At 41.1% G+C, this 19,196-nt stretch overlaps 1 protein-coding gene across 1 annotated transcript in view; it reads right to left on the bottom strand.

Annotated features, from left to right (window-relative positions):
* Positions 1-3,121: 3,121 nt before the first annotated feature.
* LOC134540250 (N-acetylneuraminate lyase-like) overlaps positions 3,122-19,196 on the bottom strand; it is an 85,655-nt gene continuing 69,580 nt past the window's right edge. Inside the window, exons 6-8 of the mRNA XM_063382871.1 lie at positions 12,467-12,606; positions 10,568-10,739; positions 3,122-3,961 (exon numbers count right to left, since the gene is read on the bottom strand). Of these exons, the coding sequence (XP_063238941.1) occupies positions 3,819-3,961; positions 10,568-10,739; positions 12,467-12,606 (455 nt within the window). The 3' untranslated portion in view covers positions 3,122-3,818. The remainder of the gene's footprint in view (positions 3,962-10,567; positions 10,740-12,466; positions 12,607-19,196) is intronic.

Raw genomic sequence — 19,196 nt, 5'->3', positions numbered from 1 at the left:
TGGAAGATTAAAACGGCACCTCAGGAATTGTGATAGACTGGCTGCACATTCATCGGAATCAAGCTGTATACTTTGTAACAAAACATTGGCAAATATTCGAAGTGCACAACGACACGAAATATATCACTGTCCTTTTAATGAAGTCGATAATTCGACTTTGCGTGCAAATTGTGGTGTACCAATATGTCGAGCTGATAAACTGAATAGACATTTAAAGTCATGTAAAGGACATAGTCCGTATAGTAAGAAGACTGTTTGAATCGAGAGATCCACGAAACTTTGGTAACTTATCTGTGTGTTTGTTGTTCTTGTGGTAGTGTATAATTTATGTAATTAAATTTTTTTAAAAGAACTTGCTGTGTTTTTTATTTTCTCAAACCTGACACTTTAGTGGTACTTTATTAAAATATTCAAGTTGTTTTGTATCGATCAGGGATCGAACCAAGGACCTAAGTCGATCTAATCAATCAGTATATAGATTACAAAATTATTTAATGAATTTTGAACTTTTTCCCGGATCTCTAGTTTTAAAATTACGCATTTCCAATATGGTGGTCTTGATGTCTGATAGGATGATGGTCGTAGAGGATTTAGAGTCTCTTTACGAATGTTGAACATGGTTTATTGAAATTATTATTTTTACATAAAATTAAACATTATTACATCGATCGGATATCGAACCGAGGACAGGAGCGGATCAAATCAATATGTAAATTAATGAGTGATTTATTTAATGAATTTTGAACTTTTTCCTGAATTTCTAGCTAAATAAATACGGATTTTCAAGATGGCGGCCAAATTTCAAGATGGCTGGTGTCACAGTAATAAATGATTACTGCACTTTAGCGGATAAGAACTAAACTAACATGGCGTCAGCGTACTCGCGCTGACGATACAATGATGATGGCTTCCAGCATCGAAGACAAGATGGCGGACATGGCGTCATACTAGATGACATTATATATACTTTGAAAAAAAAAGTGGTGGGAGTCAGTCTGCCTGCAGCCACCACGAGGGAAGGATCGGTCGCCATTTTTTTTGCCCTCACCAGGTTCGAACCGAGGACTCCGAGCTCCGTGTCGTAGAAGTTTTTTTTTTATAAATTTTAAAATTTTTTTCATTAAACTCGGATAATATATTTAAAGATGGCGGCCATAACGGAAATTGCAACGGTGATGTCATCATCCAATATGGTCACTTGAATAATGTAATCGGATGGATGGTTTGTTTGTCGCAAATATAAATGAAAAGCCATTCCCTTGCATTACTCTATCATCAAACCTAAACATATAAAGGCATACATATATATATATTAAACGTAGTTTATAATATGGCTTCATGTTCCAAACTTATCTCGACTTGTCTCGACTGGTTACACATTGCATAACACTTGTTGGTTTTTAAATTCAAACTTGGCATCATCCGGCGACAATGCCTGAACTAAAGATGGCCGACAGTGGCACCATCTGGTAGCGACTTTATGAATTAAAGATGGCGGCAACGGAGAACTTTGTGAATACAGGCTACCGACTTGTCTCGTCTTGTCCCCCCGACTTGTCTCGACTGTCTAGACTTGTCTCGACTCGTTCCCGACTTGTCTCGACTGACTACATAACACTTGGCGCCATCCGGCAGTAACTTTAAGAATTAAAGATGGCGACGGTGGTGCGCTCCGGCGGTAACTTTTTGAATTAAGGATGGCGACGGTGGTACACTCTGGTAGCAACACTAGGAACTAAAGATGGCGATGGTGGCATTATCTGGTATCGATTATATGAACTAAAATATGGTGACGGTGGCGTCATCTACCAGCCAACTTGAGAACCAAATTGGCGGCGCCTCTGGCAACTAATTTTTGAATTTGGCGCGCGATACTAGCGACATCTACCAACCAACTTGAGGACCAAGATGGCTGCGCCTATGGCAACTAATTTTTGAATTTAGCGCCATCTGGTAGTCTGTGCTGGAATTAAAGATGGTGGCTGTATAATAATTATAATTTCAAATGTGGTGCCTTAGGTATGCATTAAGGAAGGCAAAAGATGGTGGCTGATGTTAACATCAATTTTCGATAAGTTGAAGTTCGAAAAAAAATTCGAATCCAAGATGGCCGTGACGAAAAGTGCAACGGTGACATCACGATTCGAAGTTGGTGGAAATTTCTAGAAATACAAAACGGCGGATGGATTAGCATGGATTAACATATGGATTAGCATAGATTGGCATATGGATTAGCATAGATTGGCATACAGATTAGCATAGATTGGTATACGAATTAGCATAGATTGGCATACGGATTGGCATATATTGACATGGATTAGCATAGATTGGCATGGATTAGCATAGATTGGCATGGATTAGGTTAGGTTAGGTTAGCATAGATTAGCATATGGATTAGGTTAGGTTAGGTTAGGTTAGGTTAGGTTAGGTTAGGTTAGCATAGATTAGCATATGGATTAGGTTAGGTTAGTTTAGTTTAGTTTAGTTTAGTTTAATTTAGGTTAGGTTAGGTTAGGTTAGGTTAGGTTAGCATATGGATTAGATGACGTTATCAGGTTGGCAACATCGCGGGTTGCAAGTCTAAAGGTCAGGGTCGAATTTCAATGTCAGGGTAAAATTTCAAGGCCAAGGTCATATTTCAAGGTCAAGGTCAAAGTTCAGGGTTCAGGTCAAGGGTAGAATTTCAATGTCAGGGTCAAATTTCAAGGTCAAGGTCAAAGTTAAAGGTCAAGGTCAAATTTCAAGGTCAAAGTTAAAGGTCAAGGTTTTAGGTCAAGGTTCAAGGTCAAGGTCAAAGGTCAAGGTCGGATCCTGGATCCTGCGCCTGTCCCAGAATCGGCTATTTCCATCTACATGTAACGGGACATTTTTTCGTGCGTACATGGCTGATGAACGTAACGGGACACTTTTTCGTGTGTGCGTGGTCGAAGGAAGTTACATAATCCCTTAATCCCCCTCCGTCCTCCGGTGCCCTCATACATACTATACTTACCTACTGTAAATCATTAACAATCTACTGAATGTGAGATTTCTTTTTTAAACCATGTGAATAAAGAGAAAATGTGTGGCAACTTTAATAGCAAACATGTATTGATAAGACACTAAAGAAAACACATTTCACTTAGTTACAAACTTTTATTATCATATTAAATGATTCTGCAGAATATTTTACAAAATTTACCTTCCCTACATTTGCAGCGATACAGTATGTAAAGGAACCCTTTGTCTTTTTGAATATATATGGTTTTAAAAAAAATGGGAGTAAAATAGGTTTTGGTAAGAATAATGCTGTAATAGGAAAGCAACTTTGTGGAAGACAGTTTCATAGCAGGCATTAAACATACTCCAATCCCAAAGTGTTTTACCGTAGGTGCTTGCCGTGTGTAACCGAGGTATGACCTTGTTACATTATCATGGCAGATTCTTTGGCTCTTAAGAGTTACACAATATTGAGAGTCTTATCGCAGTTAACATTTCTGACATAGGAGATAACAAGATAGCTTCTTATTATGTGCAATAAGCAACATACAGAAATAGTACCGAATGTTCGTAAATGAAATTATATTGATCATAAAGCTCTGTTAAAAAGTTATTTTTGGCCTAAATCGTTTTGATTACTATCGCTTGCACAATTTCAACATTTTAGGATGACTAATTTCCTTAAGAAATAACATCTCAGAGTTTTAATACAATTGTCTCCATTTTTGAATTGTAAAGCTTTGTAATTAACGAGATGAAATATTCTTGTGTGTCATATAAGGGGGACCCCCGACCAGAAGCACTGTGTTTGGAGGGGAGGCGCGGTGTCTGCACGGGCCCTAGAGCAGTCCCAGGCCCTTCAGCTCGCCCTTCATCTGCTGCACCTGGTCCTGGGTGAGGGGGCGCAGCGGGGGGCGGGGCCCGCCCACGTCGATGTCCGTCAGCAGGTTCATGGCGACCTTCATGGTGCTGACCCAGCCGCCTGCAACAGCCAGCGGCCCTCCTCGTGTGTGCTCGGGAGCAGGCCTCTGCCAATACTAGCTTTTTTTTTGACGTGACAACGTCTAATAAATCGATGAACGCCAGCTGCACGCACGAGAAAGGATGACTCATTGTCCCGTTACGCTGTTTCCCGTTACGCTCATTGTACGCTTGCGCCGCATCTATCTCTCTTCCACTCCATTGGAACAACCATCGATTTTACTTTTTCGAGGCACATTAAACTTGAAACACTCCCATTCCTTTCCTACTTTTCCTATCATCGTCCTATCCTTAACAGAATAACACATATTGGAAGAAGTTAAATAGCAAACATGTACTTATAAAAGTCATAGTTAAAATAATCAATTCGTTAAAGTAATAAACATATTTGAATTAATGAGTGCAAATAAAAGTAAATTTATCAATTAAATTGTAGATTTCATTTCACTCCTTCTTTGTATCCATACAAAATAGTGATAACTCAATAAAAAATTATTCAATTTTATTCATAAAAGTATGCAATCGTTTCATCAATGTTTTGTTATGACGTTGTCACGTTAAACTATCGTCCGTAAACCGACTATACAGACAACCAATTTTTTTTTTTCATTCAAACTGAATTTAGAATATTACAATACTCATGAATATAAAATGTTTTCCGAATAAAATTTTAACATAGTTCAATTTTTTGACGTGATAACGTCTTCTAAATCGATGAACGCCGGCTGCACGCACGAAAAAGCATGACTCATTGTCACGTTCCGCCTGAGCCGAGCGTGCAAGAACCGGCCCCTTTTTTTCCATTCAAATTGAATTTAGAATGTTACAATATTTACGCATATAAAATATTTTCCGAATCAAATTTGAACATACAGTGAAATTTTTTATTCACGCTTCACACAGGAGTCCAAGAAAAAATACACCTAAGCTACAGTAAAATTAAAAAGGGGGAATTTAACTGGAACCAAAACAAGGAGATGCAAAATGAAGGAAACTAATAAAAAAAACCTGGAAATTAATTTTCTTAAACTGGTAAAATTGTAAGTTTGAAATATTTTTGTTATGTAACTGATTTTATACTTTTAAATAATTATCAATGATTTGTTAGATATAAAAACAATGGGTGAATAATCTTACAGAAAAAATGTCTAAATTTCTCAATAAATCATCTTTCTCATTTTTTTTCCTGTGAATTAGTCCCATATTGTGTAAGGATGTATGTTGGTAACAAATAAAAAGTACATACACACAATTTGAAATGTCAATAATCCAATATCAAATTATTTACAAATGTCGAAAATTTTTCAAGCACTCACAGACCCCTACAAAGATCTTTGTGGTCTTGTAATTTCCAGATTTTATTTAATGCTTGGGTTTATCTTGCTAAGATGAAAATTACAAGTATATTGTTAACATAATGCTTAGGAAGCCTTGCAAGTTTAATGCAATACACACGGATAAAGTTTACAGCTATGGCCACAGTAACATTAACAATCTTTAGATTTTTTTTTAAAATTGTGGGGTTTGAAAAGTTTTACATTAAGTAAGAGGGAAGAAACCCGGTAAAAATATTTTTGGATCAAGCACCTACTTTGGTAAATTATTGGTCACAACTTTCTCTAGTGGTCCTCCGGACATTCAAACCTCGAAGTAGTCAAAGTGCCTGTGTGTGTCTCTTATCGACCTTGAAGTCAACGAGACATTGTTGAGTTGCCTTCTTTAACTGCTTTGCTTCTGACAAGATGTTAACAGGCACAAGTATAATTGCTGTGTGCATGATGACAAGAGCTTTAGTTATGGCTTGCTGTCGGAAGTGGAGGAATAATAATGAAGTTTGGATGCTTTTGCTTCATTTGTCGTTTCCTCGTCTGCCGGGAATTGTGTCCACAATCAACACAGCTACAGCTGTGGGGCTTTCACGATTTATGTCTATACTGGGCCAACATTTGGCTACAGAATAAATCTAGACTCTCTAAAATAAAAAGTTAAAAATTGGAAAAAAATCGTCATTTTATATTAATAAATGTTTAGAAATGTAGTTTAAAAATACGCTATTCACAAAACTTACAAAACTAATTAGAGTGTAATGCCAAAACAAAAAAAATTTCAAGCCTTTCCTGAAAAAAAAATCTTTTGGCTTATATTCTTTTGCTTAAACAGTCCAGAAATGATCTCACAGGAGCAAAATATCACGATGGCACCTTTAATGTTGACATTCTCTGTCATTGGTTTCACAAGACTGCACTAATTGTCACGTGTCTTTTTATTATATGCTGTTTGGCCTACATCTGTGCGCCAACGGCCATTGGGTCATTTTGTTTCTTATTCAAAGCCTTTTTATTATCATATCAATAAAATTGCCGTACGTACATTAGCACCCATGCCTCACCTGGGACTCGAACACAGAACCCCTCGCACCGTAAGCCGGTGTGCATCCAACTAACTGCGGAAGTCGGCTTATCGCGTGTCTGACTGGCTGTGGAAGATCCCTGACCTGGTATTGGCTGTGTCTGCCATCTGACAAGTTTGCCGCCGTACACCGATTGAAAGACTGTGTTCTGGTCTGCAGCTGGACAGTTCTGCAATTCGCGTGGCGTGAGATGGAACAGGGTGGCGCAGTGGTTAGACATGTCGATGAACCCAGCTTCAAAATCCCTGTCTGGACATTTCTGATGGAATTTGAGTGGTGACCATAATTTGTCTACAAATTATTCCAATGGCTAGAGACAGGAAAAATTCGCGTTTTCATTTCACTATATAATAGAATCTAAACAATTGTACCTTTATTTTACTCCTCTGATTGACTCACAGTTTATCTGAAGGACTTTGAGCCAATGAAAAACCTTCAACCAAAAAAGTATCGAATCGCAAGCGTCCCAGTTGACAGGTGTCACGAGACAGTAGCCAATGAGCGGGTGGCATTTGCCAGAGTGTGTAGGGGATTGTGGATTCTATCCTAGAGGTCATTCAAAGCGCGAATTTTTCCAGTCTCTATCAATGCCTAGAGACCTGCAAAATTAGCGAATTCATTTCGTGATATGCTATAATTCAAATAAATATACCTTAGCGCTGCTTCTACCACTGGTTCACTGTTAATCTGGATTAATGAGGGCCAATTAGAGACCCTCGCTCAAAGAAGTGTCGAATCACACACACTCAGTCGAGACGACTCACAAGTCAGCAGCCAGTGAACAGGTGGCATTTGCCCGAGTGTGTAGAGTGTAGTAGAGTCTATCCTGGAGGTCATTTCACCCCCGAATTTTGCAGGTCTCTACCAATGGCACATGATTTTTCCTTTTAACTATTTTAAAAATGCAGTTAAAAAATTACGGAAACACTGATAATCCTTAACAGATGTTAAATCACGTGGTTGCTTCTGAAGCCCTTCACTCCGTACGTGCGTCTAGCAGGCGGGGCTTCAAGAGATATGCTTGGATTGGTTAAGGCCCATGTTGATTTTTTCACTTTTTACATCTATTCATAAAATTTTAACTTTATATATCCAGTGTATTTTTTGTTCTGTGACTAATATTTTGAACAGATATTCACTTAGAGGTGTATGATGGGTATAATAAAATGCGTACAAGACTTCAAAAATATCTGACGCCCAATTTTTCACACCCATGTATGTCTTGAACATAATTGTGGCAGAGAAACAAATTCAAAATGAGGTATAAAGTTAACATTAAAAAAAGCCCTTTAAAAAATTAATATTGAAAAACAAAAACATCAACATGGCGTCCTAGACAAGGCCTCAAGGCCCCCGCCTGCCCGGGCACACACGCGGTGTGCAGAGCTTCAGGAAAAACAACGCGATTCCAAAACTACTCGAGATATCCGAGTGGGGTCTACTTACGAAAATCATTTAAGAGTTCCCCGAAGGCCGCAAAGTACTTTTCATTTCGGATTAAGTTTTTAAGCTGTATTTTTAGAAGAGTTAAAATGGCTAAAACGCTTGTTTTCAGAGTAATTTTTAGACGTAAAACAACCAGTACAGTTTCTTGAAAGCACTTAAGGGAATTTCAATACAACTTTATCTTCATTTATAGGCCTATAATGTTACGGTCACTGCTCAAATTTCAGAGTGATCCTGTGACGACGAGAAGACTGCGCGCCAGTCCAGAGGCGACACCGCGCTAGAAGCACCAGCGAGCGTCGCGCTTATCATCCCGCCTCGCACACCCCTGACGAGGCGGGCCCCTTAAGGCCTCGTTAACATCGGGCTAGTTAGAGATGGAGTGGGGAGGGGGGAGGGAGTATCACGAGCACATAAACGTCCGCCACGTTACCCACCTGCTGAGAATCCCGGTGGGACTATGCCAGGAGTCGAGCTAACAGGTCCGGTGTTTGCAACTGCGGCTCTAACTCCCGCGGCGGTTTTTTGAAAGAATATTCTTTCGACCGCTTTTCTTTGAGTACGCGACGCCGCGCCGGTCTGTCAAGTGAATTTATCAATATCGAACATTTACAAGAGTATGTATGTTTAGAACTTTATTTTCCCAAGGGTGAGGGGGGGAGGGATGAACCATCTTGTTCGTCGTCTGATTTAAAGTTTTTTCATTTTGTTGGTGGGAATGATAGATGTTTCAGTTCAGTTTAGTTTCTAGTAAACTTAGTTTTTTGAACATGTAAACAAGTGACTCGTAAGAAATAAGCCAGTGGAAACTGTGCAACAGCTCTAGTTCAACCGCGAAGTGTGACTCCGGCTAACACCTGGGAAGATGGGGGGGGGGGGGTGGTGGCGAGGGGAACCCCGTGACCCCGGCTTCAAGGCCAGACGGGAACAGCTGGGGAAGCCTTCATTTCACAGACCAGAGAACCACACCCGAAGTTCATGCTCGCTTTTTTTTCCGTACCACAACAGGTGTAATGTTGCTTACTCATACGTCATACGCCGTTCTATCTCGTATAAACCGGTGTGGCATTAAATTTTGCGGTCGATTGGGATAGGTTAGTTACATTATAAATACTTTAAAACATTGTGGATGGTTGGTTATATTAGGTAAGTATAGCTACATTAAAAATACTGTAAAATCATTTTATGGTTGCTTAGCAAATAACTTTTTAATATGTAGCTATCCAGGGCTAGGAAACCGTTTACATGATTTCACATTATCTTTGATGTAGCTATCCTAACCAAATCAACCGTCCACAATGTTTTAAAGTATTTAAAATGTAGCTAACCTAACCTAATTGACCATTAGTTATCATGAGTTGTCCAAAATAAACATTCACAGACACACGGCAAACGAAAAATATGGCGGCGTACAAATAAATGCCGTTGCCTTGTTTATGGTCTTTCCTTTTATCAACACCACGATATTTATTTACAATGAACAAAAAAAAAACCGAAGATGCACGATCGGGCGTTTGGCTCTCTCGTCTGTGAAGAGAAGGCTTCCCGAACAGCTGGGGGTCACACGACTCTGGCATTGACGACGAGTGCAGGCTGAGGCGGGACAGTGAAGTTCTCTCTCTCTCTCTCTCGTATCGGGAGACCCGACCGTGTAGTAGTAGCTTGGCTTCTGGGTTGTAGCCGTGTCCTTGGCGAATAATACACCGACGTTTCGGTGGACGTTGCAGTCGCCATCATCAGGGAACAGTTACCTACACAGTTACCTAACTGTAGGTAACTGCTCCCTGATGATTGACTGCAATGTCGACCGAAACGTCGGAACTTTACCAATATTTTGGTTATTGATTAGAGTAATTAACAATGAATATGTTAGGGTGAATAGATAATGTTAGCAATTATTTTGTGATTTTTTTTGTGAAAATAGTCTGAAAAGGCTAAAAAAAAAAAAAAAATAAAAAAAAAAAAAAAAAAAATTAAAAATCAAATGGTAGTGTGATATATGTGAAACTTTTATTGTATGTATTGAGTTATGTGTATTAATTTTAGTTAATGTATTAACTACTTGGGCTGTCGGGCAAGCGAAGCCAGGGCGGATACTGTCGTGATGACTGAGTGTGTACAGAGTCAATAGTTTATCCGCGGGAGCCTGAAGCCACGGGAAAACAGGAAATGTACCATGAACCAGTAGCGGAACTTGGGTGAATAACACACAGCCTCTTGGCCTGGAAGTACAAACATGTGAGCAACCGTGTTTACAGAACCAGGGCAGGAACTGACCTCCTGGTGACAGGGTTGAGACAGAGTAGGAATAAAGGCAGAGGAAGCTATCGGGGTAGAGAGAGTCTTTTTGTAGAAGCTGGAGGAGAATAGTCGTAAAGTAGGGACCAAGCAGGGTCCGAGCGTTTGGCAGGAAGCGCGATGATTAGTTAGAGTTTTCAGAATACTGGAAGCAGTTAAGGTAGATACTTCACAACCACCATGGCTTGGCTGCCATTATCAAGCTTAATAATAAATTAAGAAGTTTATGATTATTGTAAGACAACACCGATGCAGAGTATAATAAAAGGGAACATAGTATTACAGGAGTAAAGTTATTGCTTGAAACTTCACTCGCTTACCCGCAACATCGCCGCCTAATAGAAATACTCGCCGCTCGGATACGACAGTAGTTTTTAAAACAACCCGGTTGGAGGGATTCCGCACCCCCAGACCCCAGTCACGGGGACAAACAGGACAGTTTCGCGCACTGACCGTTCCTGGAGATGGCGAAGATGGCGTCCGTGAGCTTGGCCTGCTCCTGGCGGGCGCGCGCCACGTCGCTCTTCGCCACGGCGTCCAAGATGGCGGTGCCGTAGCCCGGGACCATGTTCAGGGTGGTCGCTATGGCCGAGTCGAAGCCCAGCGCGAACGCCCCGGCCAGCACCTGCGACCAGGACAGTAGCGCTCGTGATTCGCCGCTCGCGCGTCCAACCAGAGAGAGAGAGCCCGCCACATGCACGCTGTCACCGGGGCTGATTGGTTCGCGAGACCTGTGACGTCAGGTGCCGATGTTACGGTCGCGTGGAGCGGCTCTGTCTGACCACAGCTGGCGAACTTGGGACCTCTGAGCTCAGACAGCATCATCTGCATCTGCCGCCACGAACAATCCTCGCTAATGATAAGCATGACGAGAACACACAAGCTGTTAAATTCGCGCGGGAATAATTATTTCCAAAGAAACATTTTATTTGGACACTATAAGTTGTAGTATTTCCCCCCCCCCCCCCGTTATTTTGCTTTAAAAAAATGTAAATAAATATGATAAACATGTACAGACATGAAACTAACAATATTAAATAAAAATAATATTAAATTCATAATTAAATTAAAAAATTAACTATCATAATTCCAATATGACGTATTTTAATTTTGTATAAATCTCTCAAGTAAAGCCAAGATAAATATTCATAGCATCTACCGTGGTGCACTCAATGTATAATCTTGTGAACCAAATTCATGAGACAAGTGGAACGTGGCATTCTGTGACAGAAAAGTATCAGACAGTATGGTTAGAAAACAGCAAATACTGTAATTGACAACAATCAGACAGAAACGAATGCGCGAATGTGCACAGCCCAGAGCACAGCGGAGCCCTGGTGTAATATTTTACTAGCAGCCATGGACTATCAGAGAAAGACAACAGTTCCCTGTGCCTTGAGTTCCGTAAACCTATTTTAAATTTTGTTCTTTTACCAGGACATAAATTCAATCCTAAAACTCGGAAGTGGAAGGTAGTAGGACCGGAAGCAGAAAAAAAGTCTGGACAGGAAGTGGGAGACACTTGACCGGAAATGAGTACGAGTTTGGATTGGAAGTGGGAGAAACTTGACTGGAAGTGGGAGAAGTTTGGACTGTAGGAAGTGGGAGGAGTTTGGACAGGAAATGGGAGACACTTGACCGGAAGTGGGAGGAGTTTGGACAGGAAGTGGGAGACACTTGGCCGGAAGTGGGAGGGAGTTTGGACTGGAAGTGGGAGACACTTGGCCGGAAGTGGGAGGAGTTTGGACTGGAAGTGGGAGACACTTGGCCGGAAGTGGGAGGGAGTTTGGACTGGAAGTGGGAGACACTTGGCTGGAAGTGGGAGGAGTTTGGACTGGAAGTGGGAGACACTTGGCCGGAAGTGGGAGGGAGTTTGGACAGGAAGTGGGAGACACTTGGCCGGAAGTGGGAGGGAGTTTGGACTGGAAGTGGGAGACACTTGGCCGGAAGTGGGAGGAGTTTGGACTGGAAGTGGGAGACACGTGGCCGGAAGTGGGAGGGAGTTTGGACTGGAAGTGGGAGACACTTGGCTGGAAGTGGGAGGAGTTTGGACTGGAAGTGGGAGACACTTGACTGGAAGTGGGAGACACTTGGCTGGAAGTGGGAGGAGTTTGGACTGGAAGTGGGAGAGTGTATGGACAGGATGTGGGAGGGAGTCTGGACAGGATGTGGAAGGGAGTCTGGACAGGATGTGGGAGGGAGTTTGGACTGGAAGTGGGAGACACTTGGCCGGAGGTGGGAGGGAGTCTGTACCGGAAGTGGGAGGAGATTGACCCAGAAGTTAGAGGAGTGGGAGGGAGTGTGGACAGGATGCGGGAGGGAGTATGGACAGGCAGTCAGCGGTGCACTCACGTTGTCGCAGCCGAGGAACACGCTGGTGTTGGGGACGCGCAGGCAGTGCGCGCCGGTCTGCATGTCGGTGTCGGTGTACTTGGCGCCGGCGAACGTCGGGATCTGCTTCTCCGCCAGCGCCAACACCTTGGGCATGTCCACTGCAACCGGACCAGGCCATGTTCGACCCTCAGCCAGTGGTCCACAAGAGCACTGGTGTTCAAATACTGCCAGCTTAATGGAGACGAGTGTCTACTTGTGTTGGGTGAAGCTGGTAACTATTACCAGGCGCTTGTATAAAAAAGGGTGGTAATTGAGAGCATAAATACTCCCCTACTCCCCAACAAAATCTTAAAAAAATCTTTAAAAATTTAGCTAATATTCACACCAACCAAAGGAAACAAATTGAAAGCAAACAGCGGGCAAAGTGGTTATCACCCCGCCCTCCTCAACGAAATTCTGCGTACGCTCTTGACTAATACCGACAGTCAAACAACACCTTAATAGTCAGAGCATCAAAAAGAAAAAAAATTATTATTTTTTTTTAACTCTATGCACCTAAAAATTTAAATTTAAATAAATGGTGTATATTTTTGGCTTTTACATTCGTTGTCTAGAAAGCAGTCTTTGCTTTCGACGCAGCTAAACCTCGTAAGCCAAGAAAACTCATTAGAAAAAAATAATGTTTTGAAAATTAGTGAATAATTATTATGGTACTTTAAATTTTAACATAATTAATAGCAGGAGTGCACCATTTTGCCCATTGTTTACTTTTCTTGGTGGGAATGACATATTATTTACCATGCTTAGCACACACTTCTAAGCTCATGAAAGGAATTTTATTTTCTAATTTTGTAGCCAACATACATATGATTTAACATGAATTGTAGTTCAAGTACTGTAATCGTAATGCTCTGGGCGGCTCATGTCGGACGAATTGAAAGAACTCACCGAGCTGGCCGATGTTTTCCCATCTTTGTTTTACTCGTTGTCTAGTGTTTTTTTTTGTAACGTAGACATTAATGGGAAAAGGAAAATCAAAATTTCATTAGCATGTAAATTAAAGTATTGGCCAATACCAATAATTTCAATTCATGAGTTCATATTTTATTGCCTCGTATAATTACGCGATTCCACCGGGAAATGGTCGTAGGCATTTATAAAACTGAACCGAGGATAATTTATCAGGAAATAATATCAAAATTTCTTTTAGATCTATTAGCAAAAACTACTGTAAAAACTAAAGTTCCAAGTTGGCTTAAAAATTGGTTTTAAAGAAATAAATTTTGAAATTTTCCTGAGGACCTCCATGAAAGTAAATACCTCAGGCCCTCGCAGAGTATAGGCAGGGGCTATCTAGGGACTAGGCAATTACTAACCATGGACCAGGCAGGGACTAGGCAGGGACTAGCCAGGAAATAGGTAGGGACTAGACTGGGATTAGCCAGTGACTAGGCAGGAAGTAGCCAGGGACTAGCCAGGGACCAGGCAGGGACTAGCCAGGGACTAGGCAGGGACTAGGCAGGGACTAGCCAGGGACTAGGCAGGGACTATCCAGGAAATAGGTAGGGACTAGACAGGGACTAGGCAGGGACTAGCCAGGGACTAGGTAGGGACTAGACAGGGACTAGCCAGAGACTAGGCAGGGACTATCCAGGGACTGGCCAGGGACCAGGCAGGGAATAGCCAGGAACAAGACAGGGACTAGGCAGGGACGAGGCCGGAACTAGGCAGGGACTAGCCAGGGACTAGGCTGGAACTAGCCAGTGACTAGGCTGGGGCTAGTCAGACGCCAGGCAGGTGCTAGCCAGGGTCCAGGCAGGGACTAGAAATGGACTAGCCAGGAACTAGGTAGGGATTAGCCATGGGACTAGGCAGGGACTAGCCAGTGACTAGGCAGGGACTAGCCAGGGACTAGGCAGAGACCAGGCAGGGACTAGCCAGGGATTAGGCAGGGAATAGCCATAGACCAGGCAGGGACTAGCCAGGGATTAGGCAGGGAATAGCCATAGACCAGGCAGGGACTAGCCAGGCGCTAGGCAGGGACTAGCCAGGTTCCAGGCAGGGACTATAAAAGGACCATGCAAGGACAAACCAGGGACTAGGCAGGGGTGGTTCCTGGGTCCGAACCCACCTTTCCAGTGTTAAAAAAGGTAAGACATTAAAACATTACAGCGATACTATTTACAAAGATGTTATTTTGGATGAATTTTTTAAAATCTTTAGTGGGCTAAAATAATGTATATCCTCCCCATTATAGCTCGACATGCCTTTCATAAACACAAAAGCGCCAGGAATTGTGATTTAAAGTAGTCTATATTTAATCCCGGTTCTCACACGTGTTTTTGCAAGCATTTCCTTCATACAAACTTGTCACGTTTGTTTTGTGTAATTAATAACATTTATACGTGACTTAAAAACCAATTATTAAAAATATTAAATGAATACCAAAACTTATATTTTCAGCTTTCTTTTTTCAAGCCAAATATTTACTTAAATTTCTGTGTGTAAATGTTAGAGTTATAAAAAGTCCACTTTTCCCCGGGATTTTCGTGTGACAATTAATTTTCTTTTTTAATACAATTATATAAAAAAAAAGTGCTTGGAATCCACGCGCGACAAAAGTGAAACTTCTTTCTTATTATATTATTATGTATGGGAAACTCTTTTTTATGAAGTCGCAGATCAAAAAATTTATAGGTACATGCATGTACTCGAGTGATATAATTCTATTTCGCATGTATGCAAGTGTGAAAGTATGCAAGTATGCAAGTATGCAAGTGCGCAAGCGTGAAAGTATGCAAGTGTGCAAGAATGCTATTATGCAAGTATGCAAGTGTGCATGTATGCGAGTGTGCAAGTATGCGAAAGTAGATGTATTTGGTTCATTCTGGGGCAGGGGAGGAGGGAGGGGGATTTCGGGGATTATGTCACTTCCTTCGACCATGCACACACGAAAAAGTGTCCCGTTACGTTCATCAGCCATGTACGCACGAAAAAATGTCCCGTTACAGTAGTTGGAAATGGGGGGTTCAAGGCCAGGCGGAGGATCCAGGATCCGACCTTGAACATTGACCTTGACCTTTAACTATGACCTTGAACATTGACTTTGACCTTGAACATTGACCTTGAACCTTGACCTTTGACCTTGAACCTTGACATTGACCTTTAACTATGACCTTGAACATTGACTTTGACCTTGAACATTGACCTTGAACCTTGACCTCGACCCTTGACCTTGACATTTGACCTTGACCTTGAACATTGACCTTGACCTTGAAATTTGACCTTGACCTTTAACTATGACCTTGAATATTGACCTTGACCATGAAATTATACCTTGACCTTGAAATCTGACCTTGACCTTGAAATTAGACCCTGACATTGAAATTCGACCCTGACCTTTAGCCTTGCGACCCTCGATGTTACCAACCTGATGACGTCATCTAATCCGTATGCTAATCCATATGCTAACCTAACCTAACCCAACCTAACCTAATCCATATGCTAATCTATGCTAACCTAACCTAACCTAACCTAATCCATATGCTAATCTATGCTAACCTAACCTAACCTAATCCATATGCTAATCTATGCTAACCTAACCTAACCTAACCTGACCTAATCCATATGCTAATCTATGCTAACCAAACCTAACCTAACCTAATCCATATGCTAATCTATGCTAACCTAACCTAACCTTACCTTACCTAACCTAACCGTCATGTCCGCCATCTTGAAAATAAATAATTTTTATGTTAGAAAAACGGGAAAATAATTAAAAATAATTAAAAAAATAACTAATCGAATTAAATAATAAAAATTAAATAAATTATAATTTAAAACCACTGTTGAACATATCGTTATGGTCGCCATCTTGGATTATATTTAATTGTTGCTTGTTTCGTTATGCCCACCATCTCGGTTGAGTACGATGTTATCGTTACACTTTACATTATGACCGCCATATTGTATCCTATTAATGTTGCATGTTTCATTATGGCAGCCATCTTGGAGTCGTGTAATTATTTAGCTAGAAATTCGGGAAAAAATCCATAATTAATTAAATAAATCACTCATTAATTTACATATTGATTCGATCAGTTCCTGTCCTTGGTTCGATACTCGATCGATGCAATAATGTTAAATTTTATGTAAAAAAATAATTTCAATAAACCATGTTCAAAATTCTTAAAGAGGCTTAAAATCCTCTACTACCATCATTTTATAAGCCATCATGTACGCCATCTTGGAAATTCGTAATTTCAATGCTAGAAATTCGTAATTTCAATGCTAGAAATTCAGGAAAAAGTTCAAAACTCATTAAATAAATTTTGCAACCAATAAAATGATTAATTAGATCGACTTAGGTCCTTGGTACGATTCTGGATGCTAAAGAAAAAATAAATATAACAAAAATTTAACATAATAGTGACAGGTTCGTAAATAAAACATCACAAATTCTTTCACAAAATAAATTTTATTACAAAATCTATATTTTACTACAGGATCACTTACAAAAGCCCTGCATAGGCGTGAAATGACTAATTCTTAGCTCCAATCGGTTTATACTAGACAGAGACCAACCAGAACCTTTACAGACATAGTCCTCCTCTTCTTGACAGAGTTTCTGGATACCGTTTTTAACAGTTTGCTTCACATCGTCAGAACTGTAAATTACTGCAGCCGATGTCTTGAATGCACACTTCCTCACTTCGTCTTCGAATGGATACGGCTTTCCATATATACAGTCCAACCACAAGTTATATTTTGATGGACGTTTGTTGCTACATCATCAGTAAGCTGATTGATTATGTCCTCTCTGATATCATCAAGAAAATTACAAATGTCTTTTGACTCACCTAACGTATTTTATATAATAGTAATATTTCAATTTTCCACGAAATGCAGACTGCGCCAAGTAGAACCCATTATCATTCACTTGTAATGCACCGAACACAGTATTAGGTTTATTTTCATGTCCAGACGTTATAGCAATCGGTTGCTGCACATTAGTTTTCTTGCTTGTACGCTTACGAGTCTCCAATCTAAAGCGAGGAGTCGAAATTTCTACAGGTAGTTCTTCAGTAGACACACGGACTTTACCGTTGCATTTTTTCACATGCCGTCGCAAACTATCAATACGTGTAAACCATTCATGACACTCATCACAGCGGAACTTCATGCGAGATGGATTCTTCTTGCATTTACTCCTCTCATGTCTTCGTGCTACATGAGAAGAAGTCAACGACATATCGCAGTAGCTGCAAGGATACCTTGCTGATGAAGACGAGCCTTTCAGACCCGATCCAGATACTGACGTTGCCGCAGTTGCGACATCTCCAGGCATAATCTTATGAACATCGATGCATCACTGTTGCACCGAAACCTTTACTTTCTGCCGAACAGCAGGACCTTTGCATGTCTTCATGTGCGTTTTCATATTATCTTTTCTGGCAAACTGCTTATGCCATTTCTCACAAACAATCATTTTACGATATAGGTTTTTGGCACATTCTCTCTTCTCATGCCGTCGAGCATTGCTGCTGTTTGAGAAAATCTTGTCACAGTAACAGCACCGATGTTCGTTAGTTGTTGTCGATTCGGCATCCATTGAAGTCTCCATTGAGGCTGAAACGAAGTTCGTCGAGTTTTCCTGCACAGCCAACACTACCGGCATTAAAGTCTCTTCTGCTGGTGGTATCGAGCCTAATGAAGTCTCCTCCAGTGTTGTCGCCGTGGTTGTCAACGGAATCTGCTCCTTCTCCGTCGTAGCTGTCGTCAAGGTTCCCGTAGACGATGGTACACACTCCGAGTTCGTCGTTAAAGTCGGTAAAGATGCCATCGAGTTCGCAAGAACAGGTAATGCATGATGAATGCACCAGAAGAAACAAACTAGGTGATCCTTACACCGATAACATCAGTAACAAACTGAGCGACCTGCTGTATAGGACTCGCTTATATACATGCACCGTATGGAATAATACGCTAGTCAAATCTACAAATTAAAAAAGAGAATCATTTTATCGAAAAAAATATCGATCTCTCCAATATACGCCAGGTTCCAAGAGCTACAATTCACGTCATCAGATCCATCTACATTTTGCTCCTATGCTTCAATTGACCATTAGCTGCAAGTGCTCCAACAGCTCCATCAGCTTCAACACGTAATGTACGCAATGTACGCGCAATACATGCAATTTACACGCAATAAATGTAATGATTACACAGTACACACAGGAAACGGAACGTACACACAATACACACAGGAAACGGAATGTACACACAGTACAAACAGGAAACTAAACGGACACACAGTACACACAGGAAACGGAACGTACACACAGTACACACAGGAAACGGAATGTACACACAGTACACACAGGAAACGGAACGTACACAAAGTACACACAGGAAACGGAATGTACACACAGTACACACAGGAAACTGAACGTACACACAGTACACACAGGAAACGGAACGTACACACAGGAAATGGAACGTACACACAGTACACACAGGAAACGGAACGTACACACAGTACACACAGGAAACTGAACATACACACAGTACACACAGGAAACTAAACGTACTCACAGTACACACAGGAAACGGAACGTACACACAGTACACACAGGAAACTAAACGTACACACAGTACACACAGGAAACAGAACATACACACAGTACACACAGGAAACGGAATGTACACACAGTACACACAGAAAACGGAATGTACACACAGTGCACAC

Source organism: Bacillus rossius, chromosome 16, assembly GCF_032445375.1.
Source record: "Bacillus rossius redtenbacheri isolate Brsri chromosome 16, Brsri_v3, whole genome shotgun sequence".
Lineage (NCBI taxonomy): Eukaryota > Metazoa > Arthropoda > Insecta > Phasmatodea > Bacillidae > Bacillus > Bacillus rossius.
The sequence above is the reverse complement of the archived record's forward strand: the minus strand, read 5'-3'. Positions and strand labels throughout refer to the sequence as shown.